Source organism: Epinephelus lanceolatus, chromosome 5 (assembly GCF_041903045.1).
Source record: "Epinephelus lanceolatus isolate andai-2023 chromosome 5, ASM4190304v1, whole genome shotgun sequence".
Taxonomy (NCBI): domain Eukaryota; kingdom Metazoa; phylum Chordata; class Actinopteri; order Perciformes; family Serranidae; genus Epinephelus; species Epinephelus lanceolatus.
The window spans coordinates 27,145,350-27,172,084 of record NC_135738.1 but is presented as its reverse complement, the minus strand read 5'-3'; the positions used below and the strand labels follow the sequence as shown (position 1 = coordinate 27,172,084).

Below are 26,735 nucleotides of genomic sequence, written 5' to 3'. Positions count from 1 at the left end.
ACCCTGATTGATATGTGCATTCCAGTTTACATGTCACAATGTAGCTATTTAAAATGGATATGCTGAATTTCTTTGTCTTCTCTCCCCTTGTTCACACCAGCCAAGGAAACTGTCGTTTGGTAACTTTGGCAGTCTGAGGAAGAAAAAGCATGAAGACAACGAGGAGTACGTGTGTCCGATGGATGTGGAGATGCCAAAGGGACGAAGCTTTCAGAAAGGTTTCGAGCTCCAAATCTATGAGGACGACCTCGACAGGCTGGAACAGGTGAGCTTGTTCTTCAAAGGGCCTGTTGACTGATGATTTTATATCACTTAAAACATGAGCAATAACAGGTTATATCTAATTGCATGTACAGTATATCTGAAATCTATGTATGTTAAATGCATATGTACATTATATGGGGAAAACACAAATAAATGAGGTGTGGTCTTACGTTTGCATTGTCACCAGTGTCACTTGGAGGGTGACTTTTTTTTTTTTACAAGATGTTTACTTAGTAGAAATGTCTGGTCAACTTTAGTTTTTATGCTCTGTTGGTGGTCTCAGTTTATTGAGTTTAAGGCTGCCTCTTGTTTCACAGATGGAGGACTCTGAGGGAACTGTGAGACAGATTGGAGCGTTCTCTGAGGGGATTCAAAACCTGACGGTAAGAATCTACTGGCCCTGTCCTACACACAGCACAAAGCTGCCCACAGTGCAACTGTCATTGCTAGTTTCAGGCTGATACACTTGTCATTTTCATGGCCAGCGCCCATGATGTGTAAGTAGTAAATATACATTTGCCTGTCTGTGCGCCCATGGGCTGGTACAGTGGGTCTTAAAATAAGGTGTGGTCAGGCGCATTGTGGTGTATTGCTATTTTGAGGCAGCAGAAAGCAATTTCACCATTGACATACAAAAACTTGTTCTAAAGTGTTTATGGTGCAGTTTTTTTCTACTATTTAAAGCCCACATTTTTCAGATACAATAGTAAGATCCACTTACATAGGCGGGTTTAAAACACTCTTTTTGCTTGTTGCTCATACAGAAACACACTGATGGGTTGTGGATGGGTGAAATGATGCATCATTATAGGATGAATACTAATTACATTCTCAAAGATGTGAACACAGCAAAAAGCAGAGTGAGGCTGCTGTCTGACTTGCCATTAAAGCTGCGTTTCCACCAAAAACTTTCAGTACAGTACCTTTAGAACCATAAATAACCCTTAAGGACATGTTTCTTGTCCCAGATCTGTAAAGTGTTTCTACTGCAGACAGTCTTCTTACATGTAGGCGGGGTTGTTGTGCTCACTGCTCCTCCCAGGTCTCCCTGTAAGTCCTCTTCACCGGTGATGCAGAGGAGCATTTGCACCTCATTTATCATCCACGGAACGGGGTTGCATGTTGACATTTTCAGAACAAAAAAGACAGGTTGCCATGAGAATCTCTCTAAATGGAATATTTCAAAATAGCAGGGTTGTGCATTCAGTCCTTGTCAGGCAAAAGCAGGGGTGTAGTGCTGCTGGAGCAACGCTCCGACTCATTTTTGTCTCTAAGTGAGGAAACGGAATAGTTGCAGTTCATATAATCTGGTTGAAATAGACTGGAGCCAGTGAAAACAAAATGAATGATCAAAGTTGTCGTATTGAAATGTAAGGTGTGTGTTGATTGATTCACATCGTCAGCTCACACATTGAGTAACATTTCAAGAAATCGTCCCACCTCAAACGTTGCTGGTAGCTGCCTGCAGTCAGCCCAGTGAATTAAATTATTTTCTAAGGCTATAACTGCTAAGCGTTAAGTAGTAAAAATTTAAAGGCAGCAAAACATCCTTTGATTTTATAGTTATAGTTTACTACTATATGTAAAACCTGTTATCATATGAGAATGTGTCACATAAGCTTTAAAACCAGACACAACTCGGCCATGAGCAAGAGTGACAGATCTCTATTGACCAATCAACGGACTGCAGTGTTTCTAGCTCCATCTAGACAAAACCGTAAGCTACAAAAAAAGGGGACGGTTATGTTGGTACTGTCCACAAGTTTGCACCATGGAAACAAAAAAATAACTAATGTTTACTGAACTGAACTGAACTGAGCTGGACTGCTTGGTGGAAACAAGGCTGAAGAGAGACGCTGAGTGCATTTATGCACAAGGAGCAGCGTAACTTTCATTATTTCAGAAGCTCAAAGTTTATTTTTGTTTCTTCCATCAAGGTTAAAACTACAGTTTTTGAGTTTTTTTGCTTAAATGTCCAAATCTGTATTAGATATTACTGCGGTACTCTCATCAGAAAACTGCCTGCTTCTCCAATTTGCTAAATCTGACATGTAAATACACACCTACGACTAATAAAGCGACTAAATACAATCCTTTTACACCTTGTGTCCCACTTTGTGCCCAGAGTATGCACTGTTTAACTCGCAAAAGTGGTTGAACATGCCCTGAATGCACTTAAGACCCATGTGCTAAACATTGTTAACGTTGACCAGGACACATAGCATGTTGTACTTATAGATAAAATTGTGTCATGAGCGTAATATATATTTTGTTCTGTCTTGTGGCTTTTACCAGAGCATGCTAAAGGATGATGAATTCTTCAAAGAGGCTTCAAATTCACCGAACCCCAGCGTAACAGACGAGGACTCCAATGCATGAGACTGCCAGCGCCACGAGACCTGGTCCTGCTGTGATTGAAACTCTGTGCCAATCCTCTCCACTCGCACACAGACTTGTCTCAACAAACTCCCCAAATGCTCCCACATTTCTTTTTTTAGTGTTACGTTCAAAGATGAGCCAAAAGTATTAGTGTCTTTGTTTTTTCAGTTTTAAACGACGGTGTTGTGAAAGCCTGCAGTCCAGTCGCCACTATCACTCCTGAACTTTGTCTCCATCACTGTCGTCTGATGACAGTGGGAACATGTAGGGCAACACCACTGCTCGCCTGCCAGCTGGTTTCTGGAGATATTTTGTACTCAGTTGTGTTTTGGCACATTTCTATTTTTGATAGAACAGAAGTGTCAACCAGCAGGAAAAAGACATCTAAAATAAGCCAATATAGATTTTAATATATGTCTTTTACGTTGCCTTCTGACTGTAGAAATGTTGAAAAAAAGAAGTGATATGCTGAGAAGATTTTTCCCTCTTTTTTTTTGGGTGTAAATTGATAACTCCGAAACAGCTGCTATGTTTTCTACAGAACTAAACCCTGCTACTTACATGGGAACTGTCATATTTTATCCTACGCTGAACATTTTACAGGTTTTTGCTCAACAGTAATACTCTACATGTATTTGCACCAGTACATATCATACAGTACAAACCCTAATAGGTATCATTGCATGGTATTGGAATTCAACACATTTATATAAGAGCTTTTTGTTTATTTTATTTTTTACCATAAATTGATTTTTGATGGACCCCTGTTGGCTGACACAGGTATTTTTGGAAAGGTTTGTGAGATAATGACGGGTTTTTTCAAAAATAATAGTGATGCAACCCTCGACCATAAAGGAGAAGTTAAACCTTTTTTTTTTTTTGTTGTTTTTTACGTTTATCCATTTTTAAGATCAATAAAGTAATTTAAATCAGTTTGGGTTTTCATCAGACGTCTTTAACATAGAGGACGAGTGAGATGATGAAATGATTAAAAACTGTCCTAAAGACATGGCTGTTTAAAGAGTCTAATGTGAATTATTTCCTACAGATAGAGGCAATAAATTGAAAGCATATCACCTGCACTCCTCTGTATTGATATTATAGCTCAACTTTGATTGTGCTTACTGTTTGGAGAAATATAAACTGAGCAACCTGCAAGACAAGTGTACTTAAGAGACGAGGGAGGACACCACAGCAAACAGCTCACAGGTAACTACACTGTAATTGAGATTTCAGATTTCAAAACTACATCAGATGACTAAAACTTTTCGAAACTATCACTGTATTGCCTGTGCCTTTTCTGTTTGTGTAGGGTTACAAGGTTTTCCTTATTTTTATACGATCATTTAACTGAAGCATTTGGAAACGGTGGCACAGGAAATGGTTTGCACCCCATGAGCATTGTTTAAAATGTGTGCACCGTACAAAACATTTTTATTGTTATTTAATTGAACCCATACTTAACCAGGTAAGTCCCATGGAGATCAACGACCTCTTTAACAAGGAACACCTGGCCAAGATGGCAGCATAGAAAAAAGTCACAGCCAAACAACCACACAATAAAAAACATAAAAGATACACAGTTACATGCAGACATATTAGAACACCTACTTACAATGACATGAACCAACTGATTCATCCATCCTTGTACTTAAGAGAGACCAATTCCAGGTGTGACCCTTCTGAAGGTTGTTCAACCTATAACATAACATTTAAACCAGATAAACATACAGGGCCCTTTGATTTTCCAACGCATAATATCCATTACAAAGACAAACATGATTGAAGATGAAATCCAGAAAAAAGACATTTTCTCTTGTTTATTTTTTTATTTAAGACATTTTTTGCATTGTTTGTCATGCCAACATTCACTGTAGAGAGATTTGGCGCACCTTTCAAGGGTAGTTGTAGTAAAAAAAAAAAAAAAATGGTAAACAGACATAAACTGATACTTATAGTTTCCATTTAAGGGTTCAAGCTTAATGTTTCCACTCTTCTCCTCTCTATGAAAGATGAATGGAAGACGAGTGAAGTTATAGTTTTATGAAAAAGAAAATCAGGTGAACAGATTATTTATTCATCAAAAACCTAGTTTTAAAATCTTGAATACCACATTTTTCTAAAATTAGCTAACACTTTTATAGATGTGCACATACAGTATGCAAACATGCCACCCCACAAAAGTGGTGGGTGATCCCTGTGCAGGGTGGCAAGTTTGCACACTGAAATGCATGTATGCATCATAGACTGTATGGTACACATAGAGCTTTGAGGGTGTCAGGGTTAGGTCAAATCCTATGGTTCTCCAGTGTCAATAAATTTAGAGCATCTGGGTATTGTTGGAACGATTTTAATAAACAGAAAGCCAAATTTTTACAGTAAGTGACACAAATGTCAAAACTGAAAATAAATTGAGAAAATATTTTCTGCAGTTTGTTCACTCATCCACATCTTGCCTGTATCCAGGACAAATGTTGTCTCTCCTTAGACCCTTTTTGACCCTTAGACCCCATTTTGTTCCTCTCTACATGTGAGTTCACACCCCAGAAACAGATTCATCTTTGCTGAACAAGCAACAAGCCTGAGAATATTATGAGCAGAATGACTCAGAGTCGGAGGCCTGCTCATGTTAGATATTTGCAAACCATGCTTTCTCTGTAAGACAGCTGTGTAAAAACAACCAGGAATCATTCACTCAAATGTACTTCTATTTTTTATATTAATACTGACAAGTATTACTTAATCACAGTATAAATTATTATGGTGCACACTGTTAACATAAACTAGACTCGTCATACCGTGTCACTTTACCTCCTAACTTGTCTCTTTAGCTCTTAACTCTGTCTTTAATTGCTCTTGTACAGTTTATATTTTTACTTCTACACTATACTAGTTATGTATGCCTCTTGTTTTTATTTATTTCTTTTTTTAAAGTAGTATTTATTTGTACATAGTTCTGTCTCTGTGCTGCTGCAACACCTGCATTTCCCCTCTGAGGATCAATGAAGGATTATCTTATCAAATCAATGAGACAGCGCGCCCTCTGGTGGCCGTACGACTAAAGCGTCTGAGCGAATTTGTTCAGATCTGCACATGCGCAGTAAAGGCACACGCTTCAACGCCTGCAGGACATGTAGTGCGGGTGGAGACTGGACTTTAAGTGAAACAGATAGGAGCGCACTTCACTGCAGTCCGAGCTCTGGGAGTGGAAGTTTGCGAGAAACATCATGGCTCCAAGGTGTGTATTTATTTATTCATTTATTTTGAGAAACACTACTCTGGAAATAAACTTAATGCCTGTAGGTAAGTTCAGTTTGGTCGCAGTGTTGCAGCTTGTAACTCTGTCTTTTATGACTGTACAACAACGTTATTGTTATCGTTATTGTTAGTCAGTAGACTAAATATTTTATTTCCACACTGATGTGTATATAACATGTATTAAATGTGTGATGTACAGGTTCTGTGGAGTCCTCGTCCTTCTGACTGTGTTTCTCAGTGGACTGAATGCATCAAGGTACAGTAGCCTATAAGGACATTTCTCATGAGTTATTGTGTTTGCTGAGTTTGCTGATATTTATCAGCTGTCTGTATTTCTCCTCCTTGACTGTACAGACCAGCTGTAAACCAGGAACTATCCAATATTTTCAATGAGCTGTGGAGCCTGGATGTGAATCGTCTGACGCCTGTGACAGACTACACAGTCTCTGTTCAGGTATGAAGCATGGTCTCATTCAGACAACACTGCACTTATGATTTTACAAACGTATAATCTTTTTGAACTGTCCAGGGCAGAGCTGGTTTTGTAACCCAGGGCAGCCATGTCGTCCAGGATCACGCCTCACAGCCTCTGTTCTCCAATGTCAATGAGAACAAACTGAAGAACATAACCACCATCTCTCGTAAGTGTCTCTGTAACAGACAGAAATAGTTTCCATCTTTCTGAGCCTATAGACTTTGAGCTCATTTGCAGCCTTCACTGTGATAAATAGGATTTCTGTTCCTGCAGGCTTCATGAAACTCCTCGACAACTATGAGCGGTCCACAGGCGTGGCTGAACGAGTTACAACAGAGGAGCTGACAGAGATGAATCTCTTCCTAGACGCCGTCTTAGAGACAGCCGTCATGAAGGTACGTTGGACGTGTTACAACCAGTTGCATCCAAGAAGCCATGTGCATTTATCAGTTCTGTCACCAGTGTCTGTTGCACAAGTCCTCCTTCCTCACACCTGTCTGTTTTCAATCTCCTCAGAGTAAGAGCATAATGTGTATAACATACACTCTTAGAAATAAAGGTGCTAATTAGAACCAAAGAGAGTTCATCTGCTTACCCCATAGGAGAGCCATTTTTGCATCTTGGTAAAACTTTTTTCTTTTCTTTTTTCTGGAACACTGTTAGAGGGTAATACTTAGAACCCAACCTAGATGGTTGTACCTAGAACCATCTATGAATGGTACCACCCAGAACCACTTAGGAGAGGTTCTACAGAAAACCCTTCTATGGTTTAATGGTTCCACCTACAACCCTCTCTGGGGGTTCAATCCAACACCTTTCCACCTTCTAAGAGTGTTAACAACAATGCACCTATTAGGCTCTACTGAGAACTTTTTCACAATCCAAGGGTTTCATCTGGTACCCACCCAGAAGGTTCTACCGAGAACCCCTCTGTATCCCAAGGGTTTCATTTTGAACCCACCCAGATGGTTCTGCCAAGAACTCTTCTATATCCCAAGGGTTTCATCTAGAACCCACCCTGGGTGTCCTATCGAGAACCCTTCTATATCAGAAGGGTTTCATCTCAAACCAACCCAGGATGTCCTACTGAGAACCTTTCTATACTTCAAGGGTTTCATCTAGATCCCACCCAGGGTATCCTAACACGAACTGTTCTATATCCCAAGGGTTTCATCTAGAGCCCACCCTGGGTGTCCTACCAAGAACTCTTCTATATCTCAAGGGTTCCATCTAGAGCCCACCCAAGATGTTCTACCAAGAACCCTTCTCTATTCCAAGGGTTTCATTTTGAACCCACCCAGATGGTTCTACCGAGAACTCTTCTATATCCCAAGGGTTTAATCTAGAACCCACCCTGTGTGTCCTACTAAGAACCTTTCTATACCTCAAGGGTTTCATCTAGATCCCACCTTGGGCGTCCTACCGAGAACCCTTCTACATTCCAAGGGCTTCATCTAGATCCCACACAGGGTATCCTAACACGAACTGTTCTATATCCCAAGGGTTTCATTTAGTACCCACCCAGGAGGGCTCTAAAATAGAAGTTGACTACATTACCCATAGATCTCTCTCCCATTAGCCATGGTTCCAGTTTAGCAGGCCAATAACTGGTTCCCAGTGCCAAACAAACCACATCCAGCGGCCTTGGGCTTCATGAGGTCCCTGAAGGGCAGCGGCTGATGTGGTCCAGAACAACCCACAACACTAATGGTTCACAATCAGGTTTTAAGGTGGAGGAGATGTTGTGAATTCACTACTACTATAGCCTGTATTATTTCAGTGGTGCAGTGGGGATGGAAACCAAAACTTTGTTCCAAATTAGAACCTTGTTTCTCATAAATATACTATATGTGGCCTGACACAAAATTTGTGTATCAGCAAGTCATACAGTTGTCATACAGTCTGTAGACACGCACCAAGTAGGAACTACACAGGAGGAGCCAATGTGTTCTCATAAACGGACAGTAAACATGCAAATAACCTAGCAGCTGACACTTCCTGCTCAGTAGCAGACATGGCCATAGCAAAGAAGCATGAAGTCGACAACGAGGGCAGACGACAGTTGTGTTTGTGATGCGATGTGATGTGAGATGCAGCTGGCCCCTAGGTATTGTCACATTATGTAATCTGGCCCCTATTTAAAAAAAGTTTGGACACCCCTGCCTTAGATGAAAAGGGTTCTTCATGGCACCCTTAGTCTTACACAGCATGCTTGAAGAACCCTTGTTTCAAGAAAGTTTTTTCAGAAGCTAATGGTCTTGGTAGAGCTGCAGCCCTTCAGTAGGAAACCTTTTGGAAGACATTTTTCTAAGAGTGTATATTAAGACTTTTGAGACTGCAGCTGAACTCCAGAGGGGGTTTTGCCTCTGCCTGCCTCACTGCGGCATTGAACACACAACCTCAGGATGTTATAGAGAGAGAAAAACATGTGAAACATCTGTGTGCAGCTGTGGAATGCTGCGTTGGCCTCAGCTGTGCTCCCCAAAGAGGATCAGTGGAAAAATGTGGACATGCAGTACTTGTTGTATTTGAAAGAAAGGCATGTTTGTTAGATGGATGTGAGGGTTGCAGTGGATGAAAGTCTTCTCCAGAGGACAATTCAGGGTTCTTACACAGTATGGAAAAGTACAGTATGCAAAGTACAAACAACAATAAAAACACAGACAGAACAATGCAAGACACAAACTGCAATACATAATTAGCACCACAGAATAGGAAGCACCAAATTAGTCATGTCTGTATAACTGATTCCTCTTCAAAAGCTGTTTCAGTTTGAATTTAAAGTGAGCTAAAACAGGATCCAGTTTAAGCTCTGCAGGTAAATAATTCCACATGTTAATTCCACGGACAGAAAAAGCTGTTTGTTCAAATGAGGACTTACACAGGGGAACCTTACATTTCTCATCGACTGCTCCACGTGTTATTGAGCCAGAAGCTCTAAGTGGAACCACACCGTCACTGATCACCTGGGGAGCCTGATTATGTAGGCATTTATGGATGAGTTTGAAATAGGCAAAGTTAATGAAAGAATCAAAACATAACATATATTTAGTTTCTGAAGAACATGGCAATGATGTTCTCTTATTGGTTTCCTGTCCAAAGTTTTAATTGCTCAATTGTATTACATCATAAGAGGCCTAGTTATTGTAGATGCTGCTGGTGACTGATTTAAAGATGTGAAGTTAAAAAAGTGTATTACAAAGTTTAAAAGTATTATATTTATGAATATTGCTTGACCTGAAATGTTTTTGTCCATGCAGGCCTGTTTGTGTATTGAGTCAGCGCAGTAGAGCTGATCTGGAGTCAGGGTTTGCAGTGATGTTTATGTGATGTGTCCACAGCGGGCTCATCAGTACCTGGTGACTAAAGGACAGTCCAACTCTAATGTGAGGCTCTTTAAGAATCAGCTGCGCTTGATCTGGTTCCACCTCTACCACAGACAGAGAAACACAGGGTGAGATCTCCAAACATCACATCATCATATCTGTTTGTTGAACCCATCATTGCATCAGTGTGTGTACAGAAAGCAATCAAGGGATGCACTATGACTGAGTATGAAGTCAATTGTTTTAAAGTAATCGTTTGTTTTGTGTGGTGTCTCTGAACTAAAACATTCACCAGTCTGGACTCCTGTGGATTCGAGCATGTGTTTGTTGGAGAGACAAAATCTGGGACGGACATCATCGGTTTTCACAACTGGATCCAGTTTTACCTGCAAGAAAAGAACGCGCACTTGGACTACAAAGGCTACAAGGCCAGGGATCATGACTTAGTGAGTGTAACAGTTCATCAGATCTTTCTGGAACAACTCAGCCTGCTGTCTCCGTCTTTATTCCTTCACTCTAACGCTCACATATTTCTGTCCACAGCCCGATCAAGACGACCACGTCCTGAACCTCCAGTTCAGCTGGCACGGTATTGTGAAGCCCGTCGGCAGCGCCTTCATTGGGACCAGCCCTGAGTTTGAGATGGCACTCTTCACCATCGTCTTCCTCATGAACACAGAGAGGAGCACCACAGTGCTGGTCAACATCGACCAGTGTCAGATGGAGCTGGTGGTCATCAGACACGGACGCTCCCTCGGGACTGCGTACCCCAAGCTGCTCAGCAGCAACAGCCGACATGTTAGGCAGCACTCACACTGAGGAGGAGGATCTTCTGATACAAAGTGATCCTGATAATGTTCATGTCAAAGAATCTGAAGCACAAATGTCCTGTGGTTTGGTTAAAACGGACATAGATGTGAACATGTCTTTATTTTTTATCAAGACCACTGTAAACTTGAGTAATTTGTCATAAAAAGCTACTTCAGTGAAAGAAATTGTTGCTTTTTAAAGTCAAATATTTGGTGTGTTTATGCCTCAGCAAATAAAGTGGCTTTCAATTAACCTCTGTAATACATTTGAATCGCTTCATTACACTGATGTCCTGAATTAATTTCCAAGTATGCGGAAGAAGTACTCAAATCCTTTTCTTCAGTAAATGTGTCAATAACATAATAAACTTTAAATGACCAACAATATTCTCCAGTATCTTTGAAAGTAGTAACTGTGAGGAATTATTCCCCCAAAGAGTGTTACATTAACATATGACCAGTACGTCAGTGCTGCATCTGGTCTATATATTATGTAAAATGCTAAAAAAAAAAGACTCTGTTGGAAAGCAGTTCAAATGATAACAGTTGGCAGTGAGATCTGTGGGTTACTCAGAGTGAAGCTGCTCTTAAGACCTCAAGTCACAAGTCTTAACAGGCAAATTGCAACACAAACTGTAAGTCATTCAGATCTGTGAATGCTGTTACTATAATAATATAATAAGATATTTAATGGAGACCAAGTTCCCTTAGTGCCATAATCATATTTATCTTTGTTGTTCTGGGATTTTATCAGGTAAAAACTTGAGACTTGAATATTTTTGCTTTTAGATTTTAGAGAATCACTCAAGTATGAAGTAAGTCAGGTCTCACAGCAGTCAAGTCTAAGTCAAGCCTCATGTCTTCATTTTAGTGACTGAAGTCTGTCTCACACTGAATCAAACTCAAGTGACAACATATTTTTCATTTTATTTCATTTCAATACTTTTTGTATTTTGTAATTGGGTAAACTGGTCATTTAATGGCTATGTTCAGTACATAAAAGATAGGTAAGGTAAGGTTTAATGTACCTGAGGGGCAATTACAGGGACAGTAGTCATTAGTTCAACAAAACAGACAGCACAATACATAACACACATAATCCAGTATCACACACTGTCAGGGTTAAATCATGGCAGTTAGTGGTCACTGCTGATTAAGATAAGCAATAGCAGACGAGACAAAGGAAGATCTGTAACGCCTAGTGCTACAGGTAGGGAGACAAAACCTCCACTCAGATGGAAACATCAGACTCAACAAACTCAACATGGAGGAGATGTTGAGATGACATCCTCACAGTGGTGTAAAGAAGATACGATGGGCTCCAGTGCACACTATTATGACGGGCCCTAGTGCACACTATCATATGTGTACTGTCTTGACACACATAGAGACTTGACATTAGACAACATCAACATACATATTACAACAATCATACAAAAATATCAAAGAAAATTAATCATTTAATTGACTAGTTTTTATAGTTTATTTATAGATTTTATAGCTTATATAGAAAAAGCATATAATTTTGTTTTAGATAGCCACTGGCTATTTTTTTTTAAAGAAAAGAAAACCATAATGCAGATAGGTTTGCTTTTTGAGGACACATATAGAATATGGCACCATTTTCTAATTAATAATATTATTCTTTGAACACAGGTTTTTTCAAAGGTGTCTATTTACGGGCCCCTCCACCCCAGGGGCCCCAGTGCAATCTCACTGCCTGCACTGTCTATATTTACGCCCCTGAATCCTCTCAAAATTGTAATACACAAGTAGTACCAGCACTTTAAAATCACAATGGCTGTCTAAATTTAACACCTCTGGTTGTGCAATGAATTGGACGTTCATAGACACTTGCTAGATAATCATACTTACAATCATGCAGTGGTGGAGGAAGTACTCAGATAAGCCAGTGTAAAAGTAAAAATTCCACGGTCTAAAAATACTCCACTACAAGTTAAATAAGTTTGTTTAGGGAACTCAGCCAACTAGTTTGTCTGATAACCTCTGTACATGTATTAGTTAAGTGACTGATATTTGATAGCTCTGATTTTAAATATGTGATTTTAGTTATGTTTGTGTGTCTGATGTTATGTCTGTGCTCTGCCAGTGTTTGTATGAATTCATGTGGACCCAGGAGGGTTAGCAACCATGGATGCAGAAGCTCATGTGGATCCAAAAAAGAGTAAAGAATAACTAAAAGTCCTGAATTCAAAATGCTGCTTAAATTTAACTACAGGGGGATTTTCTGCAAAAATGTAATCGACTCAAAGTTTTAAATGTAAAGGTACTAATATGCAGAAAGGCTCCTCGCACAGTGTTATATTATCATAAAATTTTATTATAGTTTTTATCACTAACACATACACATATTGCATTTTAATGTTCTAGTTTGTCAATGTAGGGTAAATTTACGACATTTGTATAGGCTACTAATAGGTAGATGAATAGTATAGTACTGCATCCATCCAACCAATGACTTAAAGTGTCAAGCAAATGAAGTGTAGTAAAAAGTACAATATTTCCTTCCCAAATGAACTGTGGTGGAGTGAAAGTATAAAGTTGACAAAAATGGAAACACTGAGAAGTGTAAAAAAAAAGTAGTCAAATACGTCAAGGTAGGCCTATTTGAGTAAATGTACTTAGTTACACCTCATCACTACAAACATGTACACGTTTAGATTTTACCGCACTAGAATGTTACGATAAGCGGAACACTTTCTTTGGTTCCGCCCGCACGGACGTTTTGCAGTGTAACACACAAGAGAGAGTCGCATGTTGGTGCCACTTCCGCCGCACATCAACAGTGACAGCATGAGCGGTGTTTTATGTGTTTACAGGTGAACAGAAGGAACAAACATGGAGGTACTTGGAGGAGAGTTTGGTGACATGACTCCTCAGGAGCTGGCGGCTCCTGTCAACACTGTAGCGGTGAGTTCAGAGGAGACAAAGACTGAAAGACTCACACCACGAGTACAGAGGAGCTAACATGGAGGCTAGCTGCACACAGAAACATAAACAGCTGTAGGGTCAGTGTGGAGAGGAACATGAAGCTAAACTACAGACTGTGTCAGTTTGTTCTGGTTTGAGCCTCACATTTAATTACAGTTTGTTTTGGGAACTGTCAGACTGCAGGTTGAAGACATTTTGACAACTCATTGTCTTAAAGTACAGTCACATAATTAAAAGTGTTTCAAGCTAATTGTCCCCACTGTTTGTTAACTACAGAGTCCAATAAAACCTCATGTGTGTTTTTGTCTTTTTAACAGGAAAAATGGAAACTGTTACCAGCCTTCCTGAAGGTAACAGAACACTCCTTCATCCACCTGCTGTGTATCACACACATCTACTGAGTTTTATTCTTCATTAAGTCTGTTTATTCTGTTATGACATGATATGTAATTTTATGCTGTGATGTCCATTTATATTGAAAAATAGTACTATTTTGGAAAGTTAACTCACAAACTATATATGGATAAAATAATCAGAGGAGTGCGGCTGAACGATTTTGAAAATATATTGAGTTGCAGTTATTTTGACTGATACTGTAATGGCGATAGGATTTGTGCAGGGTGTCTACAGGTCCTTCAACAGTCTTATAATGTCTTTAATTATATTTTAGAAATATTAGCCCTTAAAAGTCATTAAAAAGTCTTAAATTTGACATTGCAAGGTTTTAATCCCCACAAACATTTAATCTAATTTAATTTATCCATCTTTTCATTTTCTTTTTTATCAAAATGAGTCAAGCTCCTCTATGTGAAAGTTTGTGATGTTACAAATCCTCAAACCGACCAATGAACTAATAATGTCTCTTACTTTATACTGTAAAATTGGTTAATGAATATCTTGAAAATGTCTTAAAAAACATTTAATTTTAGTGTCTGATACCTGTAGACATCCTGTTGTGATATTAAAGAGAATGATATTTTTTACATCACTATTCTCATATTAATTGAAAAACATATCAAAATGAAATGTACCAAGCACAGATGTTTTCTTAAGTCTGTACAATTTGATATGTAGGCCAGGACATCCCTGCAGCATGACAGCATTTAACAAAGCCATGTACAAAGGCTCAGTCCTTGCTGCAGCGACCCAAGTTCGAATCTGGCCTTGCGGCCTTTTGCTGTGTGTCAGATGTTTTACAAATCAAGAAATGCAATGTATTGTGCAATGCACAACAATGCAACGTCAGACTGAAATCTGATATTGCCTTAAAACACTTATGCTTATTGATTTGCAACCTTGCGTACTATAGCCTCATACACCTGGATGTATTAAAGGAACAGATACTTCTTTAAACACTGTGCAAGCATATGGGTATTGACAGTGGATCTGGAAGTATGTTGATACATTTCAGCAGTAATTTACATTTTTTTTTTTCGTTTTTAAAGGAATGGTCACAAAATGTTGTTTTGTTTTTTTTTTTTATCAGATTTAGATTTACTTAATCTATTTATAAGACAGCAATACAAAGGTAAACAACCAGAATAGATTTTGTAGAGAGGCAGAGCATCATCAAAATAGCACGTAGTTTACATGCAGTCCTTGGTTTATCTGTCATCAATAACAAGTTTAAAGATGGACGTGTGGTTTACAAAGTGTTTTTGTAGATACTTTTTCTTATTCTACATAATGTTTGTGTTTTTACACTCAAACAAAACATGGTATTTTTGCCTCAGATGGGGATGTCATTACATAAATAACAAAACCTTTTATTCTTTTTCAGAACTTTGTATCTTTCTGTCATTTTGGAACATTTACTATCAGAAACTCGAAGGTTACAAATAGTCAAGACCTTCCTCCTGTTTTTACAAAGCAGATATTTTTCCAACTTCAGGTCTTCTTTGAATTCACAGAATTTCATATTATCACACCTCTTATTGTTTCCACATTACAAACTTTTTTAACTCTGCACTTCTTTTAGTTTTCCTGTCTTTTTTGTTTTTTACCCATTGTTCGATCTTGTTTCCAGGTGAAAGGACTGGTGAAGCAGCACATCGACTCGTTCAACTATTTCATCAATGTAGAGGTACAACCATGAATCCCAACATGAGCATGTGTTACAGTTTTTGCAGCTGCGTCTTCATGTAGATATGTTCATGTTGTTCATGTTTTGTTTTCCAGATAAAGAAAATAATGAAAGCGAACGAGAAGATCACAAGTGATGCTGATCCCATGTGGTACCTCAAGTAAGTCACACGAACCTTCATCATTTGCATGAACAGATAGTAATGTATCACTGATATGTGCTTCATGTATGTCTGTGAACAGCTTCTATATTTAGGTTTGGTTTGAATATATTAAAATATTTTTCTTTCAGATACCTCAATATCTACGTTGGCATGCCTGATGTTGAAGAAAGCTTCAATGTTACCAGACCAGTGTCTCCTCATGAGGTGAGCTCAGCTTGTTTTCTTATATTAAAGAAAATATTATGAACCATTATTGGTAATCAAGTTTGTGTAGCTGTAGTTCAGCATATTTTTTTTTAAAATAGAGACTTTTTATTAGAAACAATTTGTCAGACAATAGAAAATTAAAGGGCCAGTGTGTAATATTTGGCATGGTTTATTGTCAATCTGAATCTGAATCTGAATATTCTACCCATTAATATGTTTATATAAGTGTATGATCGCTATAAAATAAAATTCGTTTGGTTTTCATAGCCTTATAATTATGCTTTTATATATATATATAGCAAGGGCCTTGCTTTAGAGAGGTCGCCATCTTGCGCCGCCATGTACAGCGGGTAAAATAAATATTGAACACGTCACCATTTTTCTCAGTAAATATATTTCTAAAGGTGCTATTGTCATGAAATTTTCACCAGATGTCAGTAACAACCCATGCAATCCACGCATGCAAAGAAACCAAAATAAATAATTTCAGAAATTAAAGTTATGTGCAATAAAATGGAATGACACAGGGAAAAAGTATTGAACACGCTTACTGAAATTTATTTAATACTTCGTACAAAAGCCTTTGTTGGTAATGACAGCTTCAAGACGCCTCCTGTATGGAGAAACTAGTCGCATACATTGCTCAGGTGTGATTTTGGCCCATTCTTCCGCACAAACAGTCTTCTGATCTTGAAGTTTCCGTGGGCCTTTTCTGTGAACTCTGATCTTTGGTTCTTTCCACAGATTTTCTATTGGATTCAAGTCAGGTGATTGGCTGGGCCATTCTAGCAGCTTTATTTTCTTTCTCTGAAACCAATTGAGAGTTTCCTTGGCTGTGTGTTTGGGATCATTGTCTTGCTGAAATGTCCACCCTCATTTCATCTTCATCATCCTGGTAGATGGCAGCAGATTTTTATCAAGAATGTCTCGGTACATTTTTCCATTCATCCTTCCTTCAATTTTATGAAGTTTGTCAGTGCCGTATGCTGAAAAACAGCCCCACACCATGATGTTCCCACCTCCAAACTTTACTGTTGGTATGGTGTTTTTGGGGTGATGTGCAGTGCCATTTGACCTCCAAACATGGTGTGTATTATGGCATCCAAAGAGTTCAATTTTGGTCTCATCTGACCAGACTATATTCTCCCAGTATTTCACAAGCTTGTCTAAATGTTGTGCAGCAAACTTTAAACGTGCTTCAACATGCTTTTTCTTCAGCAATGGAGTCTTGCGTGGTGAGCGTGCATACAGGCCATTGTGGTTGAGTGCATTACTTATTGTTTTCTTTGAAACAATTGTACCTGCTAATTCTAGGTCTTTCTGAAGCTCTCCACAAGTGGTCCTTGGCTCTTGGACAACTCTTCTGATAATTCTTTTCATTCCTCTGTCAGAAATCTTGCGAGGAGCACCTGGTCGTGGCCGGTTTATGGTGAAATTATGTTCTTTCCACTTCCGGATTATGGCCCCAACAGTGCTCACTGGAACATTCAGAAGTTTAGAAATCCTTCTGTAACCAATACCATCAGTATGCTTTGCAACAATAAGGTTGCGAAGGTCTTGAGACAGCTCTTTGGTTTTACTCATCATGAGATGCTTCTTGTGTGACACCTTGGTAATGAGACACCTTTTTATAGGCCATCATTTGGGACTGAACCAGCTGATATTAATTTGCACTGACAAGTGGCAGGATTGCTTTCTAATTACTGATAGATTTCAGCTGGTGTCTTGGCTTTCCATGCCTTTTTGCACCTCCCTTTCGTCATGTGTTCAATACTTTTTCCCTGTGTCATTTCACATTATTACACATAACTTAATTTGTGGACATCTATGGTTTGATTTCTTTGCATGTGTGGATTGCATGGGTTGTTACCGACATCTGGTGAAAATTTCATGACAATAGCACCTTTAGAAATATATTTACTGAGAAAAATGGTGACGTGTTCAATATTTATTTTACCTGCTGTATGTAAGGCAGCCCAAGTGGACAATCCAGCCAGCCAGAGAACGCGTTTCGCGTGTATAAATGAACCAACAAAGACAGCAGGAGGAAGGAAGAAGGAGGAGGAAACAACAGAGAGTGTTAGTAGTTCGTTGATAGAGAGTAGTGAAAAGTTTTTTTAGTTATAAAGTTTGCGAATGGACCACACTTACCACGCAACAGGAGAGAATGAACCCGAACCGTCATCTGCGAGGAAAAGAAGACGCAACTTCACTCCTTGTGATGCACTCTCTGCGGCGCTTTTCCTCCTGATGATATATCTCCCAACTATGGTAGCAGTAGCACCGAATCCCATTCTGTGCATTCAGCCTCTCTTCTCACCCGCTCAGCATCAAACACATGGAATTCCTCATCTGTGTGCTCTGGCTCAAACAGGTATGGCTCTGGATGTGTTCAAAGTCATCCATTGCAGCTACTATAGTCCGGAGATATCGCTAGGCTAAATAAACAGCTGAGCTCTGTTTACCGGCTACGCTGTCAGTCAGTGTGCGGGCTGGAGATTGGTGGAGCAGAGAGGGAGGGGGTCCCCACTTAGTATGGTAAACGATTATGTGTGTATTAAGTGTGTGTGTTACGCCAGAAGAGTCAGAGTTTGGGACGGAGTCTTTTACCCCCTGGAGTGTTACCGGAGTTTCTGGAGTGCTCAAATAAACTGGCCTTTTTCCCGAACGCTCCTCTGGTCTCCTGCTCGTGAGGGATTCATTACAATATCGTAACATGGTTTAGATTTCTAAATAAATATTCACCTTGTCGCTAGATTGACCTACTCCTGAAAAACTCGTGCGCAAGGCTTTTTGTCCCTACGAGGCCACCGTCATTTACCCGACGGGAGGGGTGAGCAAGTGAGCCCTGCAATCTAGAATTTGACCACTGATGTCACTGTTTTCAACGGTTTTCAACCCATTTTACACACTGGCCCTTTAAATACATCGCGACATGTGGACGGAGAATTCTTTTCACTATGTTACTGATTCATTGTGTGTTGCCATTTTTAAAATTTCTTTGTCAGGTCCTAGTGCCGTGTCCCACTTGAAATACACAACACCCCGATTTCTAGTGGTACTGCTCTGTTCCATCCAAATCTATAAACTTTCAGAAGTTGTGCACAAACACAGACTAAATGAAAGTAAGAGTACAGACAGAAGGCTTCGTCCATATCCATATACGAATAACGTTGGGCATATCTGAACCTTGACAGGGATATGTGATTATAATTAAGGGAAAAATGTGTTGACATATGATGATGTCACGTAACAGAATATTTCACTCAGCATTCCTGTTTGTCTCCAGTGTCGTCTCAGAGACATGACCTACTCAGCGCCCATCACAGTGGACATAGAGTACACTCGTGGCAGTCAGAGAATCATCCGTAATGCACTGCCCATAGGAAGGTATCATAGTTTGTTTTTTTGTGTCTCTCAGTGTCACATCCTGTCCAGATGGCTTAATTTGTGACCTCCATAGTCAAAACTTTACAAACCAAAAAGCCATTTCATCAGATCTAACATCTCAAAACTTAAAACAGCTTTCCTTTTACTTAACTCTTCACCATTTGACAATCATATACAGTATAATGTGTTATTAATGTATTTAACTCTGCTTTTCTCAGGATGCCAATCATGCTGCGAAGCTCAAACTGTGTTCTCACAGGAAAAACTCCCATGGAGGTTTCTAAACTCAATGAATGTCCTCTGGATCCAGGTACACAAAGGATGACACAGACTTAGAGCAGTAACACAGGCTAATTATTATCAGTTCATTTTCACAAGAGTGGTTTGTATCTCATATTTCTTCACAGGGGGTTATTTCATAGTAAAAGGTCAGGAGAAAGTCATTCTGATCCAAGAGCAGCTGTCCAAGAATCGAATCATCGTGGAGCAGGACAGGAAGGGAGCAGTCGGAGCCTCAGTTACCAGGTACTGCAACAACATCTCCACTAAACATTCAGTGACAGGGGAACATTAAGCTGCACGGTGGCTTCTGTAAATATAAGAGTGAACAGTTGTCTTTTTGTATGTGTCAGCCCTGTGATAGTGTGGATGTAGACAAGGGTGTACCTGCCTCTGGCCCAGTGTTAGCTGGAATCAGCCCCAGCCCCCACACGAGCCTAAATAGGAGTAACGGTTACAGATAATGAATGAATGGATGGATAGTTTACAGTTCTCATATTATTGTGTAACTATTGTCCGTCTTTGTCAAACCTTCTGTTTCCTCATCAGCTGTTTTTGTTTTTTATCTTGTCTTTTACTCCAGCTCCACTCATGAGAAGAAAAGCAGAACTAATATGATCGTCAAACAAGGCAGATTCTACCTGAGACACAACACGCTGTCGGAGGACGCTCCAATTGCCATCATATTCAAGGTGTTTAAAAAAAATCTTTATCTTTTCTATTCATGTGTCATCAAGACGACAGCAGAAAACATTCAGGCATCATAATGAAATAAGAATAACATAACAAGAATGAGCTCACATTGAAGGTAACAGGGCTGTTGATGATGACATGGCTAAATGACACCAAGCATCCAGTAGGGGGAGCTACAAGACAGCTAGATATGTTTGGATGTTGTTGCCTCAGGGGATGAAGCAAAATCTCTTGTTTGTTTCCAAAGTAACTTCATCTGATTAGATAACGTTTTATGTTTGACTCTGTTTTACTTCAGCCTCCTGAACTGTCCATAACAGATGATTTCACATAACATAACAGGGTGATTGTAGGTTCTTTAAAAAGCCTTAAAATGTCTTAAATTTAATTTTATAAATATTGGGCCTTACAAGTCACAAAATAGTCTATGTTTTATTTGTGAGGTCGTAAATTGCCACAAACATTTCTCTAATTTAATTTATTCATCTTTTAATTTCTTTTTTGTTAAGATGAGTCAGGCTGTTGTGCAGCAACATCCACATTGTTGCTGATTTTTAAACTCACAACTGAACCTAATACTTAAAGACATACATGCACTTACCTAGGGAAAAATGTCGATATAACCTAACTCAATCTAATAACCATATTACAGGGGCGTCGGTGGCTTAGTGGTAGAGCAGGCGCCCCATGTATAAGGCTGTTGCCGCAGCGGCCCAGGTTCGACTCCAGCCTGTGGCCCTTTACTGCATGTCACTCCCTCTCTCTCTCCCCCCTTCACGCTCATCTGTCCTATCGATTAAAGGCTTAAAAATGCCAGAAAAAATATCTTTAATAACCATTTCACAGCATAAGACCTACCACTGCAAGAGACCACATATGTACTACTTTTCTTTTTATTCACCAGCAGTGCTTGAATAAGAAAAAAGATGATTTGTTGGTCTTAAATTTGTGTATAATTATCTTAAAAAGGATTTATAAAGCATTAAATTTAAGTGTCTGATGCTTGTAGACACCTTGCATAAATAATACATGAACATAGAGTTTTTGTTGCATGTTCATGTGTAGTTAGATGTCAGTAGTGTCCGTAATTCATGATCAGATTCATTTTCATGTGTCGCCCTCTGCTCTCAATGAAAATGTCAGTCAGCCAGCTGGCATCATTAACTTATTCCCCCTCTGAGGACAAATCTCTCCAAACATGTCAACTTGTGTGAGCGTCGAGTGTTTGGAGCCGAAGTGATTATCCACAGGACACAGTTTGCACGCTCGCTCTGTTTGCTGTGCACTTGTATATCCTGGGTGACTTCTTCCCCGTCCCTGTCTCAGTGTTTGGCTGCAGAAACAACCTCAGATCCAGTGTGGGACACGCGGATCAGTTCCCACAGCTTCACATTTCCATAAGCAAATGTCAGACAACCTTATGACTCCCAGTTCACCTCTCCCTCCCTGTACACACACTTCTCCTCCTCATGCGTCCCGACTCACCTCTTGTTCCAGGGTATCTACTGTGTGCGCATTTCACGTCACCTATCAGATCTAAGTCTGTCATATTATTCATTGTTATTCACATCACACACTCTCTGCTGGTCATTCCCACAGGGTATGGGCGTGGAGAGTGACCAGGAAATAGTGCAGATGATCGGTACAGAGGAGCACGTCATGGCCAGCTTCGCCCCGAGCCTGGAGGAGTGTCAGAAGGCCCAGATCTTCACACAGACACAGGTACCTCAGTGAGCTATGTGTGCCAGAGCAGGGCAATGTGGCTGAAATCATTATTACAGAGTTATAGGAATACTGTACTCTTCTGATTTTACACATAAAAGTCAGTGTACTAGTCAGAGGGAATCCTACTCAGCCTCAGGAGGGCATGTAAATTCTGTTTTAATCTGGATTAACAAAGAGTAATCAATATTGTGATGTGAGACAAGATATCTTCTTAATTTTTGGATATGGAAATATTGTAAGTGTTCTCTTTTACTGATTTTTAAAGCTGCGCTACAGTAGTGTGATGTAATTTCCTAAACTTACCAGACTGTTCTAGCTGTTCTGCCTTTACCCACTTAGTCATTAGCCCTTTTTACACAGAGATCCTATGATAGGGCCGCATCAAAGATCCTTCATTACACAACCTCAAGGGCTGAAAAGGGATGCCAATGTGGAAGCGGCAGAAATTGCAGTTCATTGCCACTTTGGGTTGGCTCCAAAAGGGAGTCAATCCTTATAGACCCCCACGTTGAAAAGACCAACTTTACAGCAGAAATAAACATGTTTACAGCCTGGTAAGAAAAAATGGTTGTGGTGTCTGTAGCTAATGTCAGCATTCACTCAGTAGCCTCTTTGGGTGACAGGCTATTTGCAAGTTAAGTCCAGCCCTTGGTCCTCGACTTCTCCACCCTTTCAACCACATATGGTCACTTATAACCCTGAAAAACCAAGATGGCCGTGGGCAAAATGACAAACCAACAGCTGACATCACAGCAGCTACGTCCATTAGTTCATACAGTCTATGGAAAATAACCCTTGATGCTATCAAGGTTTTCTAAGCCTGAACTTGACACTTCATACAGAGCCTCTGTGGTACTCAGTGTGGGGATTTACCAGGCAGGATTGGTCTCATTAATAGATGCAATTTGTTGCATTACCTGAAAGTAGGATCCAGCATTTTTAAAACTTGACACGTCCAGGTTCTCAATGTCAGGATATCTCAGTTATATGATTTTGACCTTTTCTAATCCCCTTTAAAATAAAGCAGTTTGTGAAAGGAAGGTCAGCATTTTGGGAAATACAGTGACCAGGGGTCTTAAACATTTTTCAGGCCAAGCACCCCTTAGCTTAAAGAAAGACAGAGTAGGGACCACTTACTGCATATATTAGGCCCTAAGCATTAAAGGGTTTTGGGGGTACTTTTTCCTTATCCACTGTGAGGGTCCATGGACAGAGGGTGTTGTCTGTTGTAAAGCCCTCCGAGGCAAACTGTGATTTCTGATACTGGGTTATATAAATAAAACTGAACTGAATATTATATAAAATTGAGCTGTATATTAAAGTGGGCAGATGGAGGCTGTCAGGCAGAGGGTTTTGCTTTTCAGGTAGGCAAGAGAGGAAACTCCACTTTCACAAAGACAAGTTGTTGCAAAAGGCTACATGTTGTACAATATGTTGACTACATATTAATGTGTATTTTCAGACATTTTTTCAAAAAAATTTTAAGAAAATGATCAAACAATAATTTTGTGGCCCTGTTGTAGTGGAGTTAGACATTTAGATGACAAGATTGATACAACTGTTCATACTGTACATCTGTTCGTTAAATATAAGCTTACAGCCAGTTAGCTTAGCACAGAGACTGGATACGGAGGGAGACAGTTAGCCTAGCTCTGTCCAACACTAAAGAAACCTGCCTACCAAGCTTACTAATTGGAGTTTCTGCTGGTTGCCTGGCAACCTCACAGGAACGACAAGACTCAGGAAGTCACATCACCCCCTGTAAAACAGCAACTCAACAACTGGTCCTTCTCTCTCTTTTGTTTTTGTACAGATTAAACAAAGGAGATGTAACAAGTTAATTAATGAGCTTCAGAGCTGTTTCCTTAGTTTGTGCTAAGCTAACCGTGGTCATCGAATCAATCAACTCTCAGCAAGAAAAATAATAAGAATTTCTTAAAATGTCAAAATATTTAGGATAATTAGAAAAATGTAAACCAATAACGTGAATCATGACTCGACAAATCAGTCGACAAACAGTAACAGTTCTCTGTGATGCATTAAATGAACCTCTCCAGCTATTGAAGGTTTTGTGTGAAACAAAAACTTATAGAGCTAATTTTCATGTTCAGAATAATTGATTTGGCCAACAGAAATTGTAGAATGATAACATGTCATTACAGTATGATTCAGCTGGTAGTCAAAGAACGCCGATATTGACTCATCAGCGAGCCCTAATGTGCCCATTAACTGGTCTGAAGAGCAGGATGTTGTTGTTCGGACACAGAAACAAGCGTCTGTTGACAGAAGGTATTTTCTTTGTGTCTCTGTGATCAGATGACGAAGGTTTTGTCTTACCAGCCAGTCAAGTAATGCTTTGGGCGGTTCATTCAGGAGGCCCGCGTGTTTTCTTTGACATCTACAGATGAATGCAATCAGCCAATTTGTTTTTCATAAAGATTATGTTGTTAGAGGAACCGCTGATGCATTGATGAGGCCATATTTGCTTCCTAGCAACCGGTCCCCGCCGCTCTCATGTCCCTCTGTCTGCCAGCCTCCATGATGTCTTTTCATGGTATTCATTGGGTCATTGTATTGTGCAGAATGAGGCCTAAATCTATATAATTAAAGGCAGATAAGGCTTAAGAAACATTGTTATCAGATTATGATAAGTAATCTGTCCAAACCAAATTTGACTGTCATTTTTTTTTCTAGTGGTAGGTCCATACATTTAGGAATCAGATTTGATGACACATGATTTCATCAAATATATATATTGTTTTATTTCTATGGATTAGACGATAACTTGTTTTTTTCTACACATTTATGTGAATATATTTTATATATATTTGATGCATTGTGGAGGGCAGGGTGGGTGGTCCTGCAAAAAGTCTTCAGCCTCATTAACCTTTGACCTTTACTATAGTTCAGTAGAGGGGCTGCAGAGGAACACTGACTCAGGTGTGTGTGTGTGTGTGTGTGTGTGTGTGTGTGTGTGTGTGTGTGTGTGTGTGTGCGTGCGTGTGTGTGTGATTCACTTGACCTCCCACGAGCCCTTTTTCTAGAAGATTCCACACACATTAATCATTTTTACAACATTAGCACCAAATGCTTTTAAATGCTGAGTTTAAATGAACACATCACCAACAGAACTACTGGACAGAGCAGGTTATTGAACCTAAATACCTTTTGAATAGCAAGTGAAGTTTGTTGTATAAATTTCAGTGTGGAAAACAGTGGTGCTGTCACGATACTGGAATTTCTATCTTCAATATGATACCTTGAAGTATAAACTATTAAAATACTATTTCAATAACACAAGGAGAAATTGACATTGAGGCCAAATAAGTTAAAATTTTAATAAAAGATAAATATAATAAGGCTATAACATGACAACAACTTTTTTATCCATAGTTAATGGCAGAGAAAAGCTGACAACAAGAGGGAAAGCACAACTGGCACCGGCGTATCGATACTGCTGTGAAAAAATGAGCGCCGAAACGGTTTCAAATGTTCTGTATCAACAGGTATTAATATTTTTGACAGCACGTCTTCTCGTATACATTGACATATTTTTGGCTTTTCTTGTGGTGATTTTATTTTGTGTTTTATATTGTTTGTTTTAGAGCTGTACATTTTTATTCTGTATTTTGTTCTATGTCTGTAACTTATATTGCCGCCTGTCTTGGCCAGGACACTCTTGAAAAAGAGATTTTTTTTTAAAAGAGTTTTTTTTTTTATTTATCCGGTTAAATAAATAAAATAAAAACTTCTGTGAAGTTTCAAAAGTTGCATGGTGTCGAGGGGAGACTGTTACTATGCAATCTCAACATCCCGGGTTTGACTCCACCTTTGATGCATGTCCTCTTTGCTGCTGTCAAGTGTCAAAAAAAGCAACACCCCCCAAAAAAATACCTTAAGAAAAGTATAAAAAAGTTTGCATCAAATGCCTGATCAGAATTGTGGACATTGGATCACAGAAAGAATGAATCAACATATTTCCTGAGCTGAATCCAACTTGAGAGGATTGGTATCACATTGACACCAACATCGAAAATCCTTTAAACACCCCTGTTGATGGCTCTCTGACCTCTGCTGTACCTTCTGATCTGCGTTTCAGGCTCTGAGGTACCTCGGGAATAAAGTGCGGAGACAGCGCATGTGGGGGGGCCCCAAGAAGACCAAGATGGAGGAGGCCAGAGAGCTTTTGGCATCTCTCATCCTCACACACGTGCCTGTATGTTAACAGACAGACAAGAATCATAAAGTATACTCCGTGTATTCCACGAGCTATATTAATTTTGTATTTTGTCTGCAGGTCAAAGAGTTTAACTTTCGAGCAAAGTGTATTTACCTGGCTGTGATGGTTCGGAGGGTGATCCTGGCTCAAGGGGACAACAAGGTGGACGACAGAGATTACTATGGCAACAAGCGTCTTGAGTTGGCTGGACAGGTAAGCCTCTACACACTATGTGGTCTCATTTACTGCTTTATAATGACATATTTAATCCACCATTCAGTCAGTCTTGTTATGTTTCACATTAAAAAAACATGTAGGTTAATTTTTATTTGTCAACTGATCAACAGGAAATTGTTCTGACATGAAAAGGCACCCTGTTGAACAGGTGTTTAATACATTTTCATTACTCATAGAGCCACTAGAAAACAAAACAGCCTTGATGCTTATTAATAATACATGTATAGAAGAGAACAAATAACGCTCACATGCTTTAGTGCAAATGGATCACAGCAC

General features: G+C 39.5%; 3 protein-coding genes across 11 annotated transcripts in view; all 3 read left to right on the top strand.

Annotated features, from left to right (window-relative positions):
- Positions 1-3,723, top strand: part of ppfibp1b (PPFIA binding protein 1b) — a 28,502-nt gene extending 24,779 nt beyond the window's left edge. For 8 of the 9 annotated variants that reach the window (XM_033635047.2, XM_078167998.1, XM_033635046.2 and 5 more), the window contains 3 exons: positions 101-265; positions 582-647; positions 2,560-3,723. In XM_033635047.2, coding sequence (XP_033490938.2) covers positions 101-265; positions 582-647; positions 2,560-2,643 — 315 coding nt within the window. In that variant the 3' untranslated portion in view covers positions 2,644-3,723. The remainder of the gene's footprint in view (positions 1-100; positions 266-581; positions 648-2,559) is intronic. The other variant, XM_033635049.2, reaches the window with a different exon arrangement.
- Positions 3,724-5,748: 2,025 nt separating this feature from the next.
- On the top strand, positions 5,749-10,764 carry endouc (endonuclease, polyU-specific C). Its single transcript, XM_033634549.2, has 8 exons — positions 5,749-5,881; positions 6,101-6,157; positions 6,256-6,355; positions 6,431-6,542; positions 6,650-6,771; positions 9,718-9,830; positions 9,998-10,148; positions 10,246-10,764. The coding sequence occupies exons 1-8, from the start codon at positions 5,871-5,873 to the stop codon at positions 10,519-10,521; spliced, it is 942 nt and encodes a 313-aa protein (XP_033490440.1). The 5' UTR covers positions 5,749-5,870; the 3' UTR covers positions 10,522-10,764.
- Positions 10,765-13,274: 2,510 nt separating this feature from the next.
- The window catches only part of polr3b (polymerase (RNA) III (DNA directed) polypeptide B), a 35,028-nt gene continuing 21,567 nt past the window's right edge, over positions 13,275-26,735 (top strand). The window contains exons 1-12 of the mRNA XM_033636098.2: positions 13,275-13,442; positions 13,781-13,813; positions 15,490-15,546; positions 15,642-15,706; positions 15,838-15,913; positions 19,206-19,306; positions 19,525-19,616; positions 19,714-19,831; positions 20,169-20,277; positions 21,878-22,000; positions 26,103-26,219; positions 26,301-26,435. Of these exons, the coding sequence (XP_033491989.2) occupies positions 13,371-13,442; positions 13,781-13,813; positions 15,490-15,546; positions 15,642-15,706; positions 15,838-15,913; positions 19,206-19,306; positions 19,525-19,616; positions 19,714-19,831; positions 20,169-20,277; positions 21,878-22,000; positions 26,103-26,219; positions 26,301-26,435 (1,098 nt within the window). The 5' untranslated portion in view covers positions 13,275-13,370. The remainder of the gene's footprint in view (positions 13,443-13,780; positions 13,814-15,489; positions 15,547-15,641; positions 15,707-15,837; positions 15,914-19,205; positions 19,307-19,524; positions 19,617-19,713; positions 19,832-20,168; positions 20,278-21,877; positions 22,001-26,102; positions 26,220-26,300; positions 26,436-26,735) is intronic.

Coding starts and splice junctions, on each gene's coding strand:
- endouc (XM_033634549.2), top strand. Junction 6,158..6,255: donor AGTGGACTGAATGCATCAAG/GTACAGTAGCCT, acceptor TTGACTGTACAG/ACCAGCTGTAAACCAGGAAC. Junction 6,772..9,717: donor TAGAGACAGCCGTCATGAAG/GTACGTTGGACG, acceptor ATGTGTCCACAG/CGGGCTCATCAGTACCTGGT.